Raw genomic sequence first — 18,401 nt, 5'->3', positions numbered from 1 at the left:
TTGATGCTGTGATGCAACGCGCAGCCTGCTAGATAAGAATGATACCAATTTGATAAATTATCACTTCGACACAATACACAGTATGTAGGTACAAAATGTAGCTCTAGCATTGTGCAAAGCGATGAAACAATGAATTCTAATACTATTTCAATGAAAAAAATGACCTACAAATCTATGCAGATAATATAATATATTACATTTTAAAATAATTAAATGCGCACACGTCCGAGTGCATTGTGGTCTTTGTAAACGAACGTACTAAACGTAACGATATCATCTTTGATTTCAACGTTGATAATTTCAACACAATATCGTGTCACATATTGACTAATAATGGGGATGAAAATAATTGAACATTTTGATTTCGTGACGCCTATGAACTGACTGCTTTGTATCGACGAAATATACGTATTATGCATATAATGAAAAATAATATAACAACTAACAAGCAATTCTATGTACATATAAACCTTTCTTGTTATGAAATTATTCGTTATAAAAAAATAATATTCGGTTTTATTATTATATGTACATATGTATATTATTATTATTATCATTATATTATATTTATTTATTTTATCATTCATTTGTATTACCTACATATATATTATTTATATGGATGATAGGGATTGCACTATTTTCCCTATTGTCTGGAATAAAATGTTATTATTATTATTATAAAGAACAAACCCAAAACAAATAATCTTAATTTTTCAATTCAAAAAATTCACACCAAATAAAACAGGTCATTTTTTCACACCACGAAGCCCAAATTTGTAAGTTGAAATCAAAAGCGTAAAATTTGTAAATTCTCGATAATTAGAGTTCAATTATTATTCAAATTTAAGAAGTTCAACCATTTCTCAAGATCTTATTAATTGCAAGAAAAGCAGCACAAAAACCCAACATAACAATTGAAACCCCAGACTTACATAAATATACGAGTCATAGAAAAGTATTGCAACGAAATCTACATACATACATACATATAAACTTTCACATTTTCACGGACGTATAAATTCACAAACTACGTGCATTTTCAATATCATCAACACACGAGTAGTTGTATTCGTCATAATTGCCAGTTGAAAAATGAAAATGGGAAAAAAAAACAATAATGTCAGTTCGTGTTGTCCAATGAAGAGCCCATCGCATGTTCATCAAATCAGGGTGTCCATCGTGTCAGGTGAGAGTGCCGGCACTGCTTTAATAATAAATGGGAACGGTCTACATTTTAAGCCTTATCGCATACATGTGGAATGCACTCGCAGTCGTATCGAAACATCGTCCACTCTAATATTCAACTAATTGTCGTCCAAACGAACGGAAGGAGGGTTGCGTTCACATTATGCATATAAAAATACAATGTTCATTAATATATTAGGAGAAATAAAATTCAAATGCACTCACAGGTCTAAATCTTGAAAGAGAAGATCACAAACTGCGCAACGGAGCTCGCCGTTTTCCTCCGGTTCGTCCTCTTCGCGATCGTCTTCTACTGTACCACTGTGTTGAGATCCTAAAAAAAATATTTAAAAAATCATTAATACTTCTACTACAGCTTTCAACTCAATTGAAATAGCATTCACATTTTATTTAAATTTAGAATATTAGACAATAACATTTATTGGATAATTTAAACATGATTATAATTTGTATAAACCTACATATTACTATGTACATATTTGTTAACAAAATTATTCAATAGGGAAATACACATGTACAGTAAGATTGTAACCTCTTTTTTACTTTATCTATGTTTTATATTGTGCAAAAACTATCAATACCTCTGACAACAAAAAAAATTGTAAAATAGATTATGGTCACCGATCCAGTAACTATTCGAGTAAGAAAGAAACATGATATGAGGCTTGTAAAAAATAAGATGTATTTGTGAACATACCTTATGCGGGAATCAATTTAATAGATACAATATAGTAATTGAGTCATATCAAACAATAAAATTATAATGACTAGTATACTTCCGTTTTATGGGAATTCAACAAAATAAGTACATATGTAGCTATACATATTATAAACAGAATGCAAGTAAGTCTTTCAATCGTTCAATATACGAGTCGTTATATTGGAAAGCGATGGAAGTCTGATTTTCAGTTCGAGAAACACTATTTAATATCACAAATTGTTATCACTTCTTTTAATTCGATATGTCCAGAATTTTGGAAAAGCAGAATAAACGTATTACAGGCCAGCAGTATTTTTACAAGGTTTTTATTAGTTTCATTAGATATTGTAAAATATTATATTTAATGTTTTGCAAAATATTTCTCGATATGAAGAAAAGTGGACTATTACCACTTTCAAATGTACATACAAAAATGGGAAAAATTTACTAAATAGTGGGGTTAATATGACATGACGCACACTGATTCGTCATTCTAGTTTCGTGCTATGATTGAAGAAAATATATACATATGAAAATTCACCTGTATGCGAGCTGGTGGGATGTGAAGTGACCGACGATGAGCGGAACAGGTAACAACAACACAACTTTAATGCGCCATAAAGTGGAGTGATACTGAAGAACAAAAGCCGTGTCAAATTGACATTAACCCCTCAACACCCCACCACCAGTATCGGTCAGGGGCTGCTCCCACCCCTTCCTCTTTCCGTCGACAGCTCACGTGGACGGGCACAGGTGTAAAGACAATATGGTAAATGTTGCAAGCTATTCGTGGCGACCGAAAAACTTTCAAAATTACCTCCTTTATATTGTTCGTAATTAAATTGGTTCATTTTATTTTTAATTAAAAAAAAACGTCACGGTTACGACGAAGGTTCTATGTAAGTATCAAGTGCCATAAAAATTCGAGCAAATATAGAATCGAATCTGCTTTCCAAACCTTTGTTAATTGTTTTTCAATTATATCAGTTTCTTTACCAGTATCCATTGTTCCGAAATAATGGATTTAAGAAATCATCAGAAATTATTCTTTGATAAATACGGTTGATTATAAAGACCATTGGATATGTATGAGTTTTATACATAGATGATAAGATTCCAAGTACGTGTCGTATTTTATCAGCATTTAAAATTTTATTTGCTTTTTACTAACAAGACAAAAAGTATAGTTCTTTTTTGTATATTATTTTTTGGTATAGTTCATCACCATCATTTATAGCCATTCACCACCCACTGCTAGAAAAAAGACCTCTCCTAACAGGCTTTCATTTGGCTCTGTTTTAGGCAACAATCATCCAACTCATCCCACATATTTTTCTAATTTAATCCTCCCATCTCACCTATGGCCTTTTTTGCATATTTATAAACTAAACATATTCTACAATGTACACAGGCTAACATATATTATTATTAACAATCAACAAATTTGGATTTGCGAGAAAAAGGGGGTGAGGGGGGAGGGCATAATGCCGATGTTGTTGCATCCATTACAACAATTAAGTTAGATAAAATGGAAAACTCCATAGAAAACGGTCGATCTAGATTTTAATAACCCTGCAGATCTTGCCAGCAGCGTATATGAATCTAATAATCTATCTACTAGTAAGCAATGTGAGCTGTGGCTATCTATCATCCATTCTTCTGGCTACGTGATCCGCCTATTACCACTTCAACCTCTTTACTCTCTTTACTCTCTTTATTATTCAACTACCCTTGTCATGTGTACTTCCCACCCATTCTATTCCGTTTATTATATCTTATTATTACAAAAATATCATTCAATTTCTATTCACGAATACGTATTTTAGCAACGTATGCTCACAGTACTATCTGCTACTACTTAAACAATTAAGAGAAAAATATGACTAAGAAATATTAAAAGTATGAAGAATCCAAGTATTAAAAAAAGGTTATGAATCCCCGATCTACATACACGAAAAATGTAATGCTCTCCAAACTTCCCCCTATATAAATTCATTGAGTCATGTGCAAAGTGAATACATTTTAACCGTAAACGACCGGTAATGTCGCAACCGAGTGACCCTAGGCTAAATCAAGTCAAAGAGCCCGGGCACAGGTGAGACGACAGGTGTTGCGAACGTTACAAAAATTAACGGATTCGCACATTACCAAATGTACATATGCATATATTTAGTACAAAGGATAAATTTCATAAGCACTGGATTCAATATAAATATTAACAGTGATTACACCGGTTGCGATTGAAACGTGTCGTGTCAACGCAAATGTTTGTCCGGGTCGTTTCGTGCGGTCGACTAATTGCTGTGAAAGCTCTCACAGGCTGAAAGTGTTCTGTTTGCTTTTTCATCGGTGAGCTTTCCGCTGAACAAATTGTTGGATGGGCTCTTGTTAGAGCACCCCAGTACAAACAATGCTAATGATGATGATAGTTTGTAGAATTGATTTTTTCGACTTCGATTCTAACCCTAACCTCATCAACTGCGCATTAACACCAATCGATTAAGATTTCATATAAATTCACGCATTTTCGAATGATGTATTTTACATACATATATAAACACACACGATTATACTGTATACTTGTATATCAAATACCAGACATATTATGCATATACATATGCATACAAAGATGGGTTTGAATGAGTCAAAATCAAACCTCACACTTTAAGATAACTCAAGATCAAACTATATATTATATTTACAGATACATACTCTCTAGATATCGTAAGAAAATTACATTAAGATCTTCTGATACAATCCATCTCCAAACAAATAACAACGAACAGTCAATGAAGAAAAATAACAAAACAACTGAATGATTCATAAAGTATCTGAATAAAAAATATTCATACAATTGATTTTTAAAAATAAAACTTTATAGTAAAATATTAGAAATATGTGGAAAATATGATTTTAATCATTCAAAAATATCGTAAATGTGTCTAATAGTTTGACTTTCAAATATATCAGTTAGTTGTTTTTGTTGCAATTTTAACAAAATAAAAGGGTTTTTAGTCGAACGGGGGAGGGATAGGTTGTTTTGGGTGTGATCGATCCATTAGCAAGCCCACATAGATTGTCACATTAGAGCGATGTACCCTAAAAGTAGGTACCCCAACAGGGTGAGATATGATGAATGATGCTAACGTATGGAGCGTGATCGGTTTCTCGCTGTGCGCCACGCGTCCAAGGGGTTAAATTGCAAACAAACGGCTAATCTACAATCGCACAAAATCGACAGCACTCAAACATATCGTTGAAAAAATCGTCCGACTATATAATCGAGTCGCACCAAATGATAAAAAATAATATATTTTTAATCGCAACATAAATTTCAGTGGTTATAAATAAAAAATACGAATATCACACATCGGCATCTCGTTACGACGCGCGCGATACTGTGGTCGTTTTTCACGTCTGAAATAATTAAATCTGATTAAAACTCAATTCGCTGGTGCGTATCGCGATGTCGGTGCTGGAAATTTACGTCGTTGGAAAATATAATAAATTACTATTTAAGAACCGCCGATTTAATAGTGCCGCAGAAGAGAGATTATCGACAATGGGAACAAATAATACGTTGTGCAATTGTAGATATAATAAAAACGAATATTTTTATGTTTGTCGACGCGACCCACCGCAGCCGGGAGCATAATAGAGAAATAAATACATCATTTATTTAAAATTATTCACGGTAATAGGGTTGCATTGCGTTTTAACCCTTCGCGCGCGACACACTTCATTTGTCGCGAGAATCGCGTTCGCAGCTCAGCGGGGAGAATGTTTAACTTGACATCTCAGATTAAAATCCCCTTTTCGGAGAGCTTAGGGCTAAAGTGTTTATGGAACATTGCTTATTTTTACGACCCTGTATTATTTCTACAAGTATTTCTAACAATCGAAAGATAATTAAGACTTATTTATATATTAAATTGTAAAATTTTATCTAATATTCTTAATTATCGAAAAATATTTGTAAACGAAACATATGTATATAAGAAATTAATTATGTTTCACTTAAAACTAAGCATACCTACTTCATAACTTTGTTTTAATGTCATTGTAAGAATATCTCGGGAATAGCATAGTTACATACATAGTAGAGCAAGTGATAGGTTTAGATGAAATATGTACCCAAAGAAGTGAGAAGTAAACAAGATAGTCCATAATTGCATTACGTTAATGGTAAAATGGTCAAAATCAAACGGATAAATACACAAGTACTCGATGTATACAATTCAGATTCGACATATTCGAGTCTCTCATAAAGTCCAATGCTATAAAAGACTACGAGGAAGTCAACCATATTATTTACCTAGATACCTTAATCTCAAGATAAGGAGAATGCCAATCTTTCTACTAGACTATTTTCTACTAGGCCATATTTCCAGGAAGAATATGGAGAGTCTATATGGAGAGGTTCTTTAGAAGAAGCTAGTAGTCACCGGAATACTAGAGGGAAGGCGACCGATAGGACGGTTTTCAAGAAGTGGAGGCTGATCAACCACCTAATCCCAAATGATAGAAATGACAGCAATGCCCAACATTGAGCAAATGAAGAATACAAACAAGAAGAAGACTTTAAGTACCTTAAGTACCTTAAGCATGAAAAAAAATTAAAAGAGATCTTCATCCAATGGTAAATAAATGTATTGCAATAGATATGAAATTTGAAACGAATATATTCTATGTATCACATGTAAGTATACATGTGTATATATTGTATGAGGGCACCTTCTATGTTGAGAGGGTAGTGTTAATTCCACGACAATGACATTCAGCTTGTCATAAACCTCATACGAATTTATTTCATTTTTTTATTGTTCGATTCCATTATTGTCATAATTGTCAGGGGGTGGAATCCGGTCGAACACATTGGTAATGCAGCGTTAACGGTACGCGAAAATGTGACAATGGGTTGGACACACCCCGTCCGATTATATTTACTCCACACACCGAGTCAGATTAGCCATCACAATAACACTAATATAGATATGTATTTTTTAAGCGACATCGTCACTGTGAAATTGCGCGTTAGCCGAATTAATTCCGAAAGATATTAAAGACATCTGCCCCGAGCACGAAATGCTGCATCAGTCAGTCGTGGACCCATTATCAAGTTTATAACTCGGTACCGAAAGCGTTAAATCGGCGCCAATTATAACTTGAAGGATTTGACGACTCGGCAACTTCTTGTCAACCCCATCAGCTCCCGCACCCTTACAAAGCCGGGGTGGTTTTACGATCCGTCAGTAGTCGACGGCGCTTTAGGGTTAACAGCGTCTTCTCGAAGCTTTAATCGCGCCAGCAGATGACTTCCGATTCCGAACGACCCGTCGCAGATGCTGGGAATCTCCTGAAGATTTAATCAACTGTGCTTGAATGAATTTCACACTGCTAATAGACAAGAATTTGAAGAATCATAAACTATAAAATACATGTGGTGTGCTATCTGAATCATCATACATTCAATATTGATTGTGTGGTATTAAAAATTTATTAACAACGCTTGTTTCGTTTCAATTCATCAAAACGTTTTCATGAATTGCAATGAAGGATTTGTCAATCATAAAAAATAGAAGCACATATGAATAAATTAAACGCGGCTTAACAATGCACGATAATATTATATTATATGCATATTAAAAATGCACAACTGCGTCCGCCATACAAGTTCGATGAATCGTTTCAAATCCCCTTTTTGTCATTCGTTTCAAGCTAATCGTGCGAAAAAATCGTCAAAATACAAGATAAGACACGATCGAAACTTTCTATTATAAAAAGTAATAATAAAAATAATCCGCTTGTTATTTAAATGAAACTGCAATACAAATCTGAATTGATATTCCGGACGAAGTTGCTTAATAAAATGACGATCGTAAATTCGTACACTTAACAAGTGTTTGCAGCCTTCTGGCTATATTAAAACTTTAATTGCTCGCTCACCCCTTTCTTCCGCGAAAGTTGCCTTGAACAAAGGAGAAAGCAACGATCCAATACGCAAAAGATAAACACCTAAACAAGGGAGAGAAAAAGCTCGAGGAAAATTATGTACGAAAACCCTCATCGAGTAGACCGATAACTCAAAACACCAGTTGTACAGCGTAAATATTAAAATTTACAACATCCAAAAAATATGCTTTAAATCACAAACATTTCAATGTATTAAAAATTGAAAATCAAAGCCCTTCTATTGTAACCGCATTTGCCTATAATGTATCGAAAAAACTTTCGTTTATTATTATTATGGACGCTATCGTAAAGTCGGCTCTCACTTTGCAGTAAAATAAACATGTAAAATTGTAACATGTAAAAATTGTATTAAATTTCTATTTGAAAAGATTGCTTGAGAGAAAGTGTCGAATGCTATATTATTCGATCGAATTGATTTCAATGTGCACACATAAAATATTCAATTTGATCATGATTGGCGACTGCATTTGTACACATCGAATAGGTACAGATTTTCTGACGTAATTTGTGTTTTTGTTTTGAAAAATCACCAACGTATATTATCCATCAGAGTTTGAACGTGGGAGGGTCAATGGGACACGTTGGCAGTTCCCATAGTAATTAGCTATACTGAAATAGGGGGAAATTATTTCACCCTTCTTTAGGAATCGTCATTGACGATCTACAAAAGGGTAAATATTATTTTAACTTTTAACCCACCCGAACTTGGACAAGGTGCTTTAGTAATTTATTTCAATTCACGCACACATTGAAAGTAGCCTAATTCCTTAACAAATATTGATCGAAATCAAATTTATTATTTTTAATTATTGCTTTAAATGATTTTTAAATTTGTTTAGTTTCCAAAGTAGTCGTTAGTTCATACCAAAAGTCAAATACTATATATTTTCTTTCTTTGCTTCTAATATCAATTATTAAGGTACTATATCACAATATTCGGAATTATTTGTCTGTTAAACTAGAGGGTTAATTATGCTAATACTAATCATCGAATGCTTCCCACGATAATGTAAGATTGTATCAAAAAGTCGAAGTATAAGTTCAATTCATATTTAAGTGGAATTTTAATGTAAATAATTGTTAAAAATAACCGTCATTTAAAAGTCAAATACGCAATGGTTAACTTCAACAGCCCCGCACTTCACGAAAATCACGAAACCGTTGGTTTACCGGGGTGACTCTTCACCTGCATCACCAGATGTCATCGTCACGCTTTCATTGCCACAACACAAATTCGATTGGTATCGCATTTGCATTGCTTTATTATGCGGAGGGAAGTTAGTAAGCCAACTGCTAACTACCAGCAACGATTCCACCAACGACGCTAGTGGTACTACTTGGGGGTCAACAACGATTAAAGCATATTGGAAACATCTGTTTACGCTCATATACATACATACATAGTATGCAAACTTTACCAGATCATTTGACCTAAAAATACATCAAATATTCATTTATATCTTACTTCTGGTTTTACCTGGCTTCGCTCGGTATTTGTAATATAAACCTCTTAAACATGACTAATCTAATAATAAACATTTTATAAAATTTATTTGAATATTCATTTGTTTCTTTATTAAATTTAACGTCACGGATTCTAAGAACCAACGATAATTACATACATACATACAAAGTCTCTTTCTTTTAAATTATATATTATATATTATATACATAATATGTATATGTTACGGTCTTAGCATTCACTTACGGATTCGGTACGGTTCGTTCATAAACATACTAGTTAGTTCATACGCGAACTTATTGGTTTTAGTTTAAGTGCTACCATTCGAAAGCTATCTTCAAATGGAATCACCAGGTGTCGCATGAAACTTTTATCTGTCAAAACCTTTGAGATGTCAAAACGCCAAGTATTCGAAATAGGAAATGCAATGGAAGCAATATTACAATATTGCTATAATTGTGTACACTATAACTTGCCAGATTGGTTCGTATATGAACACACTGGTATGTTCATGAACAAATGAAATGTACATATACATACATAAACTGCGTCTGCGAAAGAAAAATCTGAAAATACATTGCGTTTGCAAAAAAAAAACCTTGAAAAGAAAAATCCTTTTCAATATTACTTCATGATATCTAGCGATTTTTCATGTCTATTTCTATCCTTTGCCTTTAATGGAAGAAACTAAAAATCGTCCGGTTTAAATATATGTAGCACACGAAGCTATTGTATTAATAACATGAATTTCAAGAATGTGAACTTTTTGAGCGATGATTAGTCGATCGAGTAATCGACTACAAATCTTTTCGAAAGGGTATTCGAAAGTACACCGATCTCCTTGAAAATTGAATCATTTGCGCCTAGAGCTTGCAAAGAACAACCATAACAAATGGACAATGGGATATTGTTATTGAATATAATAATTACAGTGCTATTTTTCGCGTCTAATTAAAATTCAAACCCACGTTTGACTTTGCACCCTTCAGCGGTGCGTAACCTTTTTCCCGCCCACCCTCCCCATCCCAAACCAGTTGCCAATTATTTTAGTGTGGAGACACGTGGCCTGTGTGATTTTATCTCGCCGCCCGAGCGGATCTGATTACGTGCGCTATCGCGTCCTCGTATCGAAAGGGTTAAATCCGCACCGAGAGTGCATTGTGGCCGAAATAAATTGCGTATGAAAATAAAGTGAGCCGATTTTTCGCCACGATACGGAAAGATCGTGCGCTATTTAATAAGCACTAGGGAGGAAATTTATAAATTCAGTTTATATACATACCATCTGCAGGGGGGGGGGGGTTCGCTTGAAATTTATAATAGATAATTTAGCCAGACAATTAAATTATTTCAACGTCATATAAAAACGTAATATTTTCGACTACTTAGTACATACACAGTTAGATCGCATCGAAACAATTGGGGTTAAATTCACACGAACGGTTACATTGCATCCCTCGCATCGACCTCAACCCCAACGAAAACGACTTTCAAATTTGATTTTCAATATCGGAAAAAATCACGAAACAAAAGTCATGTCGACAAATTTAGCATCGAGGGGAACTCTTGTCGTCAAAACAGGAAGTCAGACACGCGCGCCTACCGGAAGTGAGTCGGACCGACGCTGCGGAAGCTACCATCGGATGGATATAATTCCACCCTTTATTTAAATATGGGTTGAAAATTGTTTTTAAAAAGTCATATCAATTATTTTCCTTCTGATATTTTTAATTTTTAATTTTCAAATGAAATTTGATGGTCTCAAAGTAATTTCCTAAATTGATTTGTAACTTAAAGATTAGGTGATTTGTGCTCAGTGCTGGTTTACTTGGGCTGATCACCTGATCAAAGCTAGTTAACCAGCTAGTAGCGCTGATAGCCTGAATAAGGCCTCGACGTATGAACAAGCTGTATACAACAGCCAATAAGAGCTCTACGACTCATCGACCATCAACTGTGTGGAGAGTACCTGGAGGTTTTGGTCTGTGCTTCAATAACAATAAACTACCTCTATCACAACTACTACGTCTTTCAATGCGATCTCGAAAACCCTTTTACTCGTCTACGCTACAGTTTTTTTTGAAAGTACAACTACAAATTTTAAATTGAAAGATCGTAATTTTTTTGATTTATTATTTGGCATGCCCAAATTTTTATACACGTAAAAAAATCAAACATTATCTATTTCTTCGTGATTATTATGTTTTATTATCAATCATAAAAAATATTCATATCGAAAGGCAAATTTGACAGATGGTCTCGTTGTAGTCGGGGTCAACGTAATTGCATAGTTATAAATGACCAATGATTGGTGCACGGGAACGAGTGATTTACGACCGATACGACGTTAACAATGCGACATAAAAAAGTCGATAGCAATAAATAACATATAAAAAAGAGATAGTAAAAACACTCACCAGCATTTCTATCTTGTCTGTCTTCTTGAGGCGCCTGCAGCAACTCCTGAAGTAGTAACGGCTCTCGAGGACCCAACACCAACTCGGCACCAGCGGATATGTCTCGCGAAACGCAATACCACAACTGCAAAAAAAAAATTTAAAATGTAGCGGTCATATTAAATTTTATCCATGTTCTTATATCAACGCACTAATTAATGATACGAGGAAAAAACATTTAAAAAAGTTTTATAAATGAAATTTATGCATTGACGCACTCAACTGAAGAAATTGTTTAGCATAAAAGTGTGATATCTCACCTGTCCGGCCAATAGGAAGTGTTGTAGATTAACTTCAGGACTATGATTGGACGAACGGACAAACTTAAGCCAATTGGACGGTTCGTGGGATGCATCCAACCAGCCGCGAACTCCAGTGCCTGCTATCACCTGTAAAATAATAACAGACATCAATCAAAATGTAATGATAAACCAATCAACACAAATAGCAAAAAAAAATTAAATACGCATTCGTTATAATAATTTAAAACTTCAATCCATTTAAGCACCCTTATTCTAAAACTTTATATGCGTAAACATGAAAGAGTATGTAAGTAAATCTAATTACTCAATAGTAGTACTTCAATGAACCAAAAAAAAAAATTATTTAAATTTAAAAATATTAATATAAAATAATTATTAAGTATAAATAAATATTTTATATTGCCTAAAAAAATTTATACTTTATAGTGACATCTATGTGTAAAGAAGTTCAACTTATTAAAATTCTAAAAGACTTGATAAAATTGGTTTGCGTATCGGATAGTAGTATCATATTATAAAACATAGATGTCACTGTAAAATTTCCATTAGTTTCACATCGGAGATATTGACCACGTGAAAAGAAATGCGTTTTTGTCCACGTATTGAATTACACATGCATTGTATGTGCAACGCACAATGCACGTGCACTTACAAAACCACATATTTAGAGCGCACGTAGCAACTATTTGACCGTTTTCGTATTGTTACGCGAATTAATACCATCCCCACCGGATGTATTATCGCACCCGCACATCCGAATCTATTGAATTACGTCAACATCTCTTTCTGTCGATGATCTTTAAATATACCTGCGGAATCAATACACCGGGCGAACATCCATCCACACATCGATGGACCGAAAAATCGAATCATTTACGCATTGTTACCTACGTCTATTGCGCGGCACCCGAACACGGACAATCGTTAATCCGTTACGTGTGAACTTCGGTCCTTCCTCTTTACAGAATTCGAAAAATATAATTTTGGAAATGCTTTAAGCGTAACACGTAATTACAAGAAGCTTCCTATTCGTTTCGGGGAATACAATGTTACAAATCGCTTCCGTAACGTGAAACGGAACTGCTAAGATAAGATTCGTAGACCTAGTGAAAAGCTCCCCAAACGAAAAGCGAAAGCTCCCCACTATTAGGAAGCTTTTGATATGCGGATAGAAGCTGACGATAAGACACACAACCTGCGTAATCGGAAATGTAAACAGACGGCCGGAAATAATGCGTTAGACGAGGCTAACGGCCACCGGAAAATTTGTTCTATTCTTTTTTATTATTATGCGTATACATAGCCTGCTTTTCCTCGGGTGTTGAAGCGATAATGAAACTTTTTCATTAATTTATACAAAGAGGACTTTGTGGAAAATCAAAAAAAAAATCAAATCACCAAAGGTTCTGAATATTCTGAATATCGGTCTGAATAATAATCTTTCTGAATATTCTGGATTCTTACAAGTTTTAAAGATTAATTCTTAAAAGACTAAGGTATTATAAAAAAACGTGCAATGTAAGCTAATTTTTGTACAGAAAAAAAGGTTTATGACAACTAGCTCGTTCAAGGATCAGTATCAGATAGTGGTAAGAAATCTACAAGTCAATTAAAGCCACGAAGGCTTTAGGCGTCGACCTCTCCGGAAGTAGCGGAAACGTGCCGAACCGGAAGTGATAGCCGCTTATTTGAACGCAACACCGTATCCCACAGATAAAACTTCCGCTAGTATTAAAAGATATACAAATCGTAAAAATTTAACAAGGATTTTAAAATAACAACGTTCCAAAAAGCTCACTTTAATGTCCTCAATGTTTCATATTATTTTAACGATCGATTAAACTTTCCGCAGGGCTCGGAAGATGCGGTCACAGTCGAATGATCAAACTAGGAAATTTCAGGGACAGCGTGAAAATTAAAAGCTTTTCCTTGCTTTTTTTCCAGTGATAACCTCAGAGCCATTTTGCCACGACCAAGTGGAAGGGGACGGACTTGTAGTAAAAAGTGGGGTCGAGACCTCACCCGAAACGGCTTCTCAAACTGTATAAATATTTGTATACGTGTGTATATAAGTGGTAAAAATAAATCGACTCGCGATCGTTCAAAACCGATACTGACGATATCTGGCTAAATAGCTTTCGTAATATAATATAATAATACAATCGAACAAAATCCCATTTCTCACGCTAAATAGTTCGTGACGCCTTCTAAGCACAGTCGCGTTACAACAAATTATAACACATCTACGATCGCCAGTTTGCCCGCGGTTTATACTACGCGAAAATAACACATATAGCATTTTTTTATGGCGAAAAGTTGCGTGACAAACCCTTCTAACTACGACCGAAGGGCAGAGAAAATCTCGTAAAATCTAAAGAGTTTCCGTGAAGCTCGCGCATAAGTTCAAAGTTGACACGCTTTCCTTGGTTACATATTACCGTACATATATTAAAATTGAGACATACATAATTTTATTTCGGAACACTTTGAGAGCTGCTGTGACAGAATGGATAGATCATCTCGTCTGGGACAGGGGGAGGAGTGGGATGAGGAGACAGGGGGTTACGAGATAATGGATCGACACCGTTATTATTCTATTACTCGACACATACATACATATATAAATATAATATAATGCGTAACAAAGGATTGCTCGCCTTAAGAAAATCCCATAAAAATCTTTACATAACTAATAAATGGACACTTAAATCCAATAAATACAGACATTTATTTTATTATTCGGTTCATATGTGAATGTATATCTACCATTTTATATAAACTGCAGCATAGATCACTGGTTAGCGTGTAATGCTTTCAACTGAGTGGTCACGGGTTCAATTTGCTGATTTATAAAATGCTGCAAAAGTGTTTGTCAAATTTATCAATAGATGTCTCTATGGTGCTATATAAAAATGCTCTATAAATTTATCGATGTTTATAATTGGCCAGGATGGCGCATTGGGGTTTATCTGATAGGCTTTCCTGGTTTATATGTACATATAATGAAATGTAATGACTAATGACGAACGATGAAAAAAGTAGGTAAGGATAAGGGTATGGGGATCAAATAGTCAAATATCAAAATCATCCCCCGTATGAGGGTGTGCGATCCAACGGCGTGGAAATATGAAAAGCAGCGCGCTTTTCATACGTAGATCGTTTCGGAAAATGTAAAACTTTCCATTTTTCACGCTCGGCAGGAGACGCTCGCCAACTTTGTACCGTTGGTGGAAAAGCCTGAATTTCCACGCCGGCATTATACACAGCACACGCGTATATTTTCGTCGGGAAAACTCCACAAACACGGCAAAGGCAACCTCGGCGTTTCGTGTACAAACACCGCACCGTCGTATTATGCTCCAATTGAGATAATCGCGAATAATACCCAGTTTTTACCCAAAATCTAAACGAACGAACACAATTTATAAGTAAAAACCGACCGTTAGTTAGAATACTTATTTAATATTGACGGGGATATAAATTTCTTTAATGCGATAATTGCATCTCTCGCACGGTATCGACACGTTTTATCGAAAAATGTTTTATAGCTTATAATGTGTAGTCAAAACGATGTTCTCGAATTCGTAATTAGCACCTGCTATTTTATTTTTATTTTTTTAGATTAATTGGAAGCTCGTCTGAAAAGCGGTCACGACAATTTTTGATTAAACGTCATTAATACACGCTACGTTTCATATAAAATTTTACAGTTAAAATTAATTACACAGAATTTTTGTCGTACATTTAAGCGGCGGTATTTCATTTTATCTGTTAACTAATCTGTATTTTGAAAAGTTACTATGCTAAATTTTGTATATGTGTTTCAGTTTAAATTTTCAATATTCCGGATCAATTCCTAAAAAGAAGCAAAAACCTTGTAGCTGAATGGCATCTTTATTTTAAGCACTAAATTGGCGCCTGATAAAAATTGCTCAAACCGCTGTCTCCCCTTGCAAACTTACTTGATCCAAAATAGCACGCAGCATAAAAGAATCATAAAACAATTTTCCAAAGGACTTGACGACTATCCAGTCAAACGTCATAGACTTAACAATCCCTCAACCCCTCAATCTCCCGACTTACGGTAGCTTCGAGGTACATTTTCCACCCACAAAAAACGACGGGGAGATGATGGTGGCAACCCCCCCTCCATAATCACTTGTTGAAAGGGGGCTAGCAATACGAACTTTATCCCCAGTAACAAACGTTTAAATATGACTACCTAAAATACATTTAACATACATAAACAATTTACAATGAAGGAAAAAATATGATGATTTATCAAAAAAAGACAATAACGAATTAGACCGACAAGTTGACATTGTAACTAGAACAAGTTATGGTTGCAATAAGGAGCAAAATCGCTGTCCAACCATCCTTGAACCAACGTTGGAATCGATGAGCGATGGTCCAGCATATGGCGATGGCAGCTAGGTCTTAAAGTTCGCTTCACTTCACATATTTTCACTTACGAGCACGATGTATGTACATCGCAAAAGCGTACAACATCTGCCTTCTCGCTTTTTTATTGCTCAACATGATACGTGCAATAAAATGACTGTTTTAAATCAACGCAAAGATTGGGGCTGTCGTGTCGTATTCGAAGAAAACGCGAATATTCAACAAGGCTTCTTGACTACCATTGTATTGTAAGTACATACATATATACGTATACAAAAATGTAGATACTTAAGCGATAGCTATGTATGTAGGTATTATTATGAGGGAAGATGAGGAAATTTTCTCGTGAGATGAGAAGCAAATGTAGCGTAATGGCGGCTGCAACAGACAAGACAAATGAAGAATATGAAGTTGAGAAATTGCTCGATGTGTTCAGCGAATCTAAATTTGGGGCTTGGAATATGAACCATTACAATATAAACAAATCTACAATATTAACTTAATTCAAATATTAAATTTTTTGAATTCATTATTTTTAAATTACTACATTTTAGTTTTTACGTACATAATCAATTCTGTAAAATATACTTTCTATATGTATAATATTCGCATCTTGCGTGACCACAATCAAATAACAGTGACTAAAATTCAATAATAACACTGAACAACCAGAAAATCACGTTTTTTTACTCACCGAAGTGGAAACTAATCAATCTCTACTAAGTTTAACCCACTGAAATTTAATATGACAATAATTTTTGTTGGCTTGCTCTCGTTTAGAAGACATGAATGTTAAAAAAAGGGCAATTTTTAAGGATTTTTGGCTTTCGTAGTTTTAAACTCAAAATCTAATATTGCTGTGTCAAAGGAGAGTATTGGAATCAATAGTCAGATTTTTTTTTATTTGAATTTTAAAATACGTATAATTAATTATCTAGCGAATATTCAAAGTCAAAGTCAAAGCCAAAAATCTGTAACAAAGAAATACACATTTTGAAACGAGAGCAAGACAAAAAAAATATTGTCATATTCGAATTCAGTGGGTCAAACTTTACAGAGATTGATTAGTTTCCGCTCCGGTATTTATTTTTTTGTTGCTCAATGTAATTTAACATATGTTTGTGTTGCTATATTATAATGGCGTACGTGTATTTTTATAAAAATCGCAATTCATTTTTAATATGATTAAAAAAACAGATACATTGGTATCAAAAAAATATGATCTGCATAATAAATCACTTTATTATCAAAGGAAAGCGTTTCCTTCGTGTAAACATATGGGGATGATTTAAATAGAATTATCTGAGCGGTTCAAAATAGCTGCAGGGCCGGCAAGAGAGGGTTGCCAACGCAAACAAGGCCACGCGCTCACTAAATTATGAACATTTAATTTGGACAGGCAACAATGGAGGACTTGTGCATTTGTACGGCAAAAGCTACCAGACCATAAAGCTCTCGCTGAGCACATCCAGTATCCATCCACCTACAAACCGGAACTGCCAACAGATTTCGCACACAGAGAGCCAACTAACCGGCGAATCGGCGATATTGATACGCGACACAATATGCGAGAACATACACAGTGTGATAAATATAATATTCATATGTACGTTGCAAATCGATTTGTGTACGTTTACTTTTGTTGGACGCGTACCAAAGTGTTAGTGAAATGAATTGGGAACGTTTTGAAAACAGCTCGATAATTACGTCTATCGAAAACCAATATTTGCCTCATTTAAAGCAAACAAACCGCAAAATCGGTGTTAGACCGAAGCGAACTTTGCTCGACGTGCACAAAACGTTGCATCCATAGATTGTATGCTAACGAATTTTTACAGCCTATTTTAAGAATGAATATGTATATGTTCATGAATATACTAGTGTGTTCATACAAATTCCAATCTGGCCAGTTATAGTGTGCACAAAAGAACAATTTGAAA

General features: G+C 34.6%; 2 protein-coding genes across 2 annotated transcripts in view; one reads left to right on the top strand and one right to left on the bottom strand.

Moving 5' to 3' along the window:
* LOC143916932 (transcription factor hamlet-like) overlaps positions 1–18,401 on the bottom strand; it is a 48,395-nt gene that overhangs the window by 18,322 nt on the left and 11,672 nt on the right. Inside the window, exons 3-5 of the mRNA XM_077438222.1 lie at positions 12,058–12,186; positions 11,759–11,882; positions 1,411–1,519 (exon numbers count right to left, since the gene is read on the bottom strand). Coding sequence (XP_077294348.1) covers positions 1,411–1,519; positions 11,759–11,882; positions 12,058–12,186 — 362 coding nt within the window. The remainder of the gene's footprint in view (positions 1–1,410; positions 1,520–11,758; positions 11,883–12,057; positions 12,187–18,401) is intronic.
* Positions 1–18,401, top strand: part of LOC143916946 (uncharacterized) — a 572,328-nt gene that overhangs the window by 551,542 nt on the left and 2,385 nt on the right. The gene's annotated exons all lie outside the window — the stretch shown is intronic.

This window comes from Arctopsyche grandis, chromosome 9, assembly GCF_051622035.1.
Source record: "Arctopsyche grandis isolate Sample6627 chromosome 9, ASM5162203v2, whole genome shotgun sequence".
Classification (NCBI taxonomy): Eukaryota; Metazoa; Arthropoda; class Insecta; order Trichoptera; family Hydropsychidae; genus Arctopsyche; species Arctopsyche grandis.
This window is presented reverse-complemented; position numbering and strand designations above follow the sequence as displayed.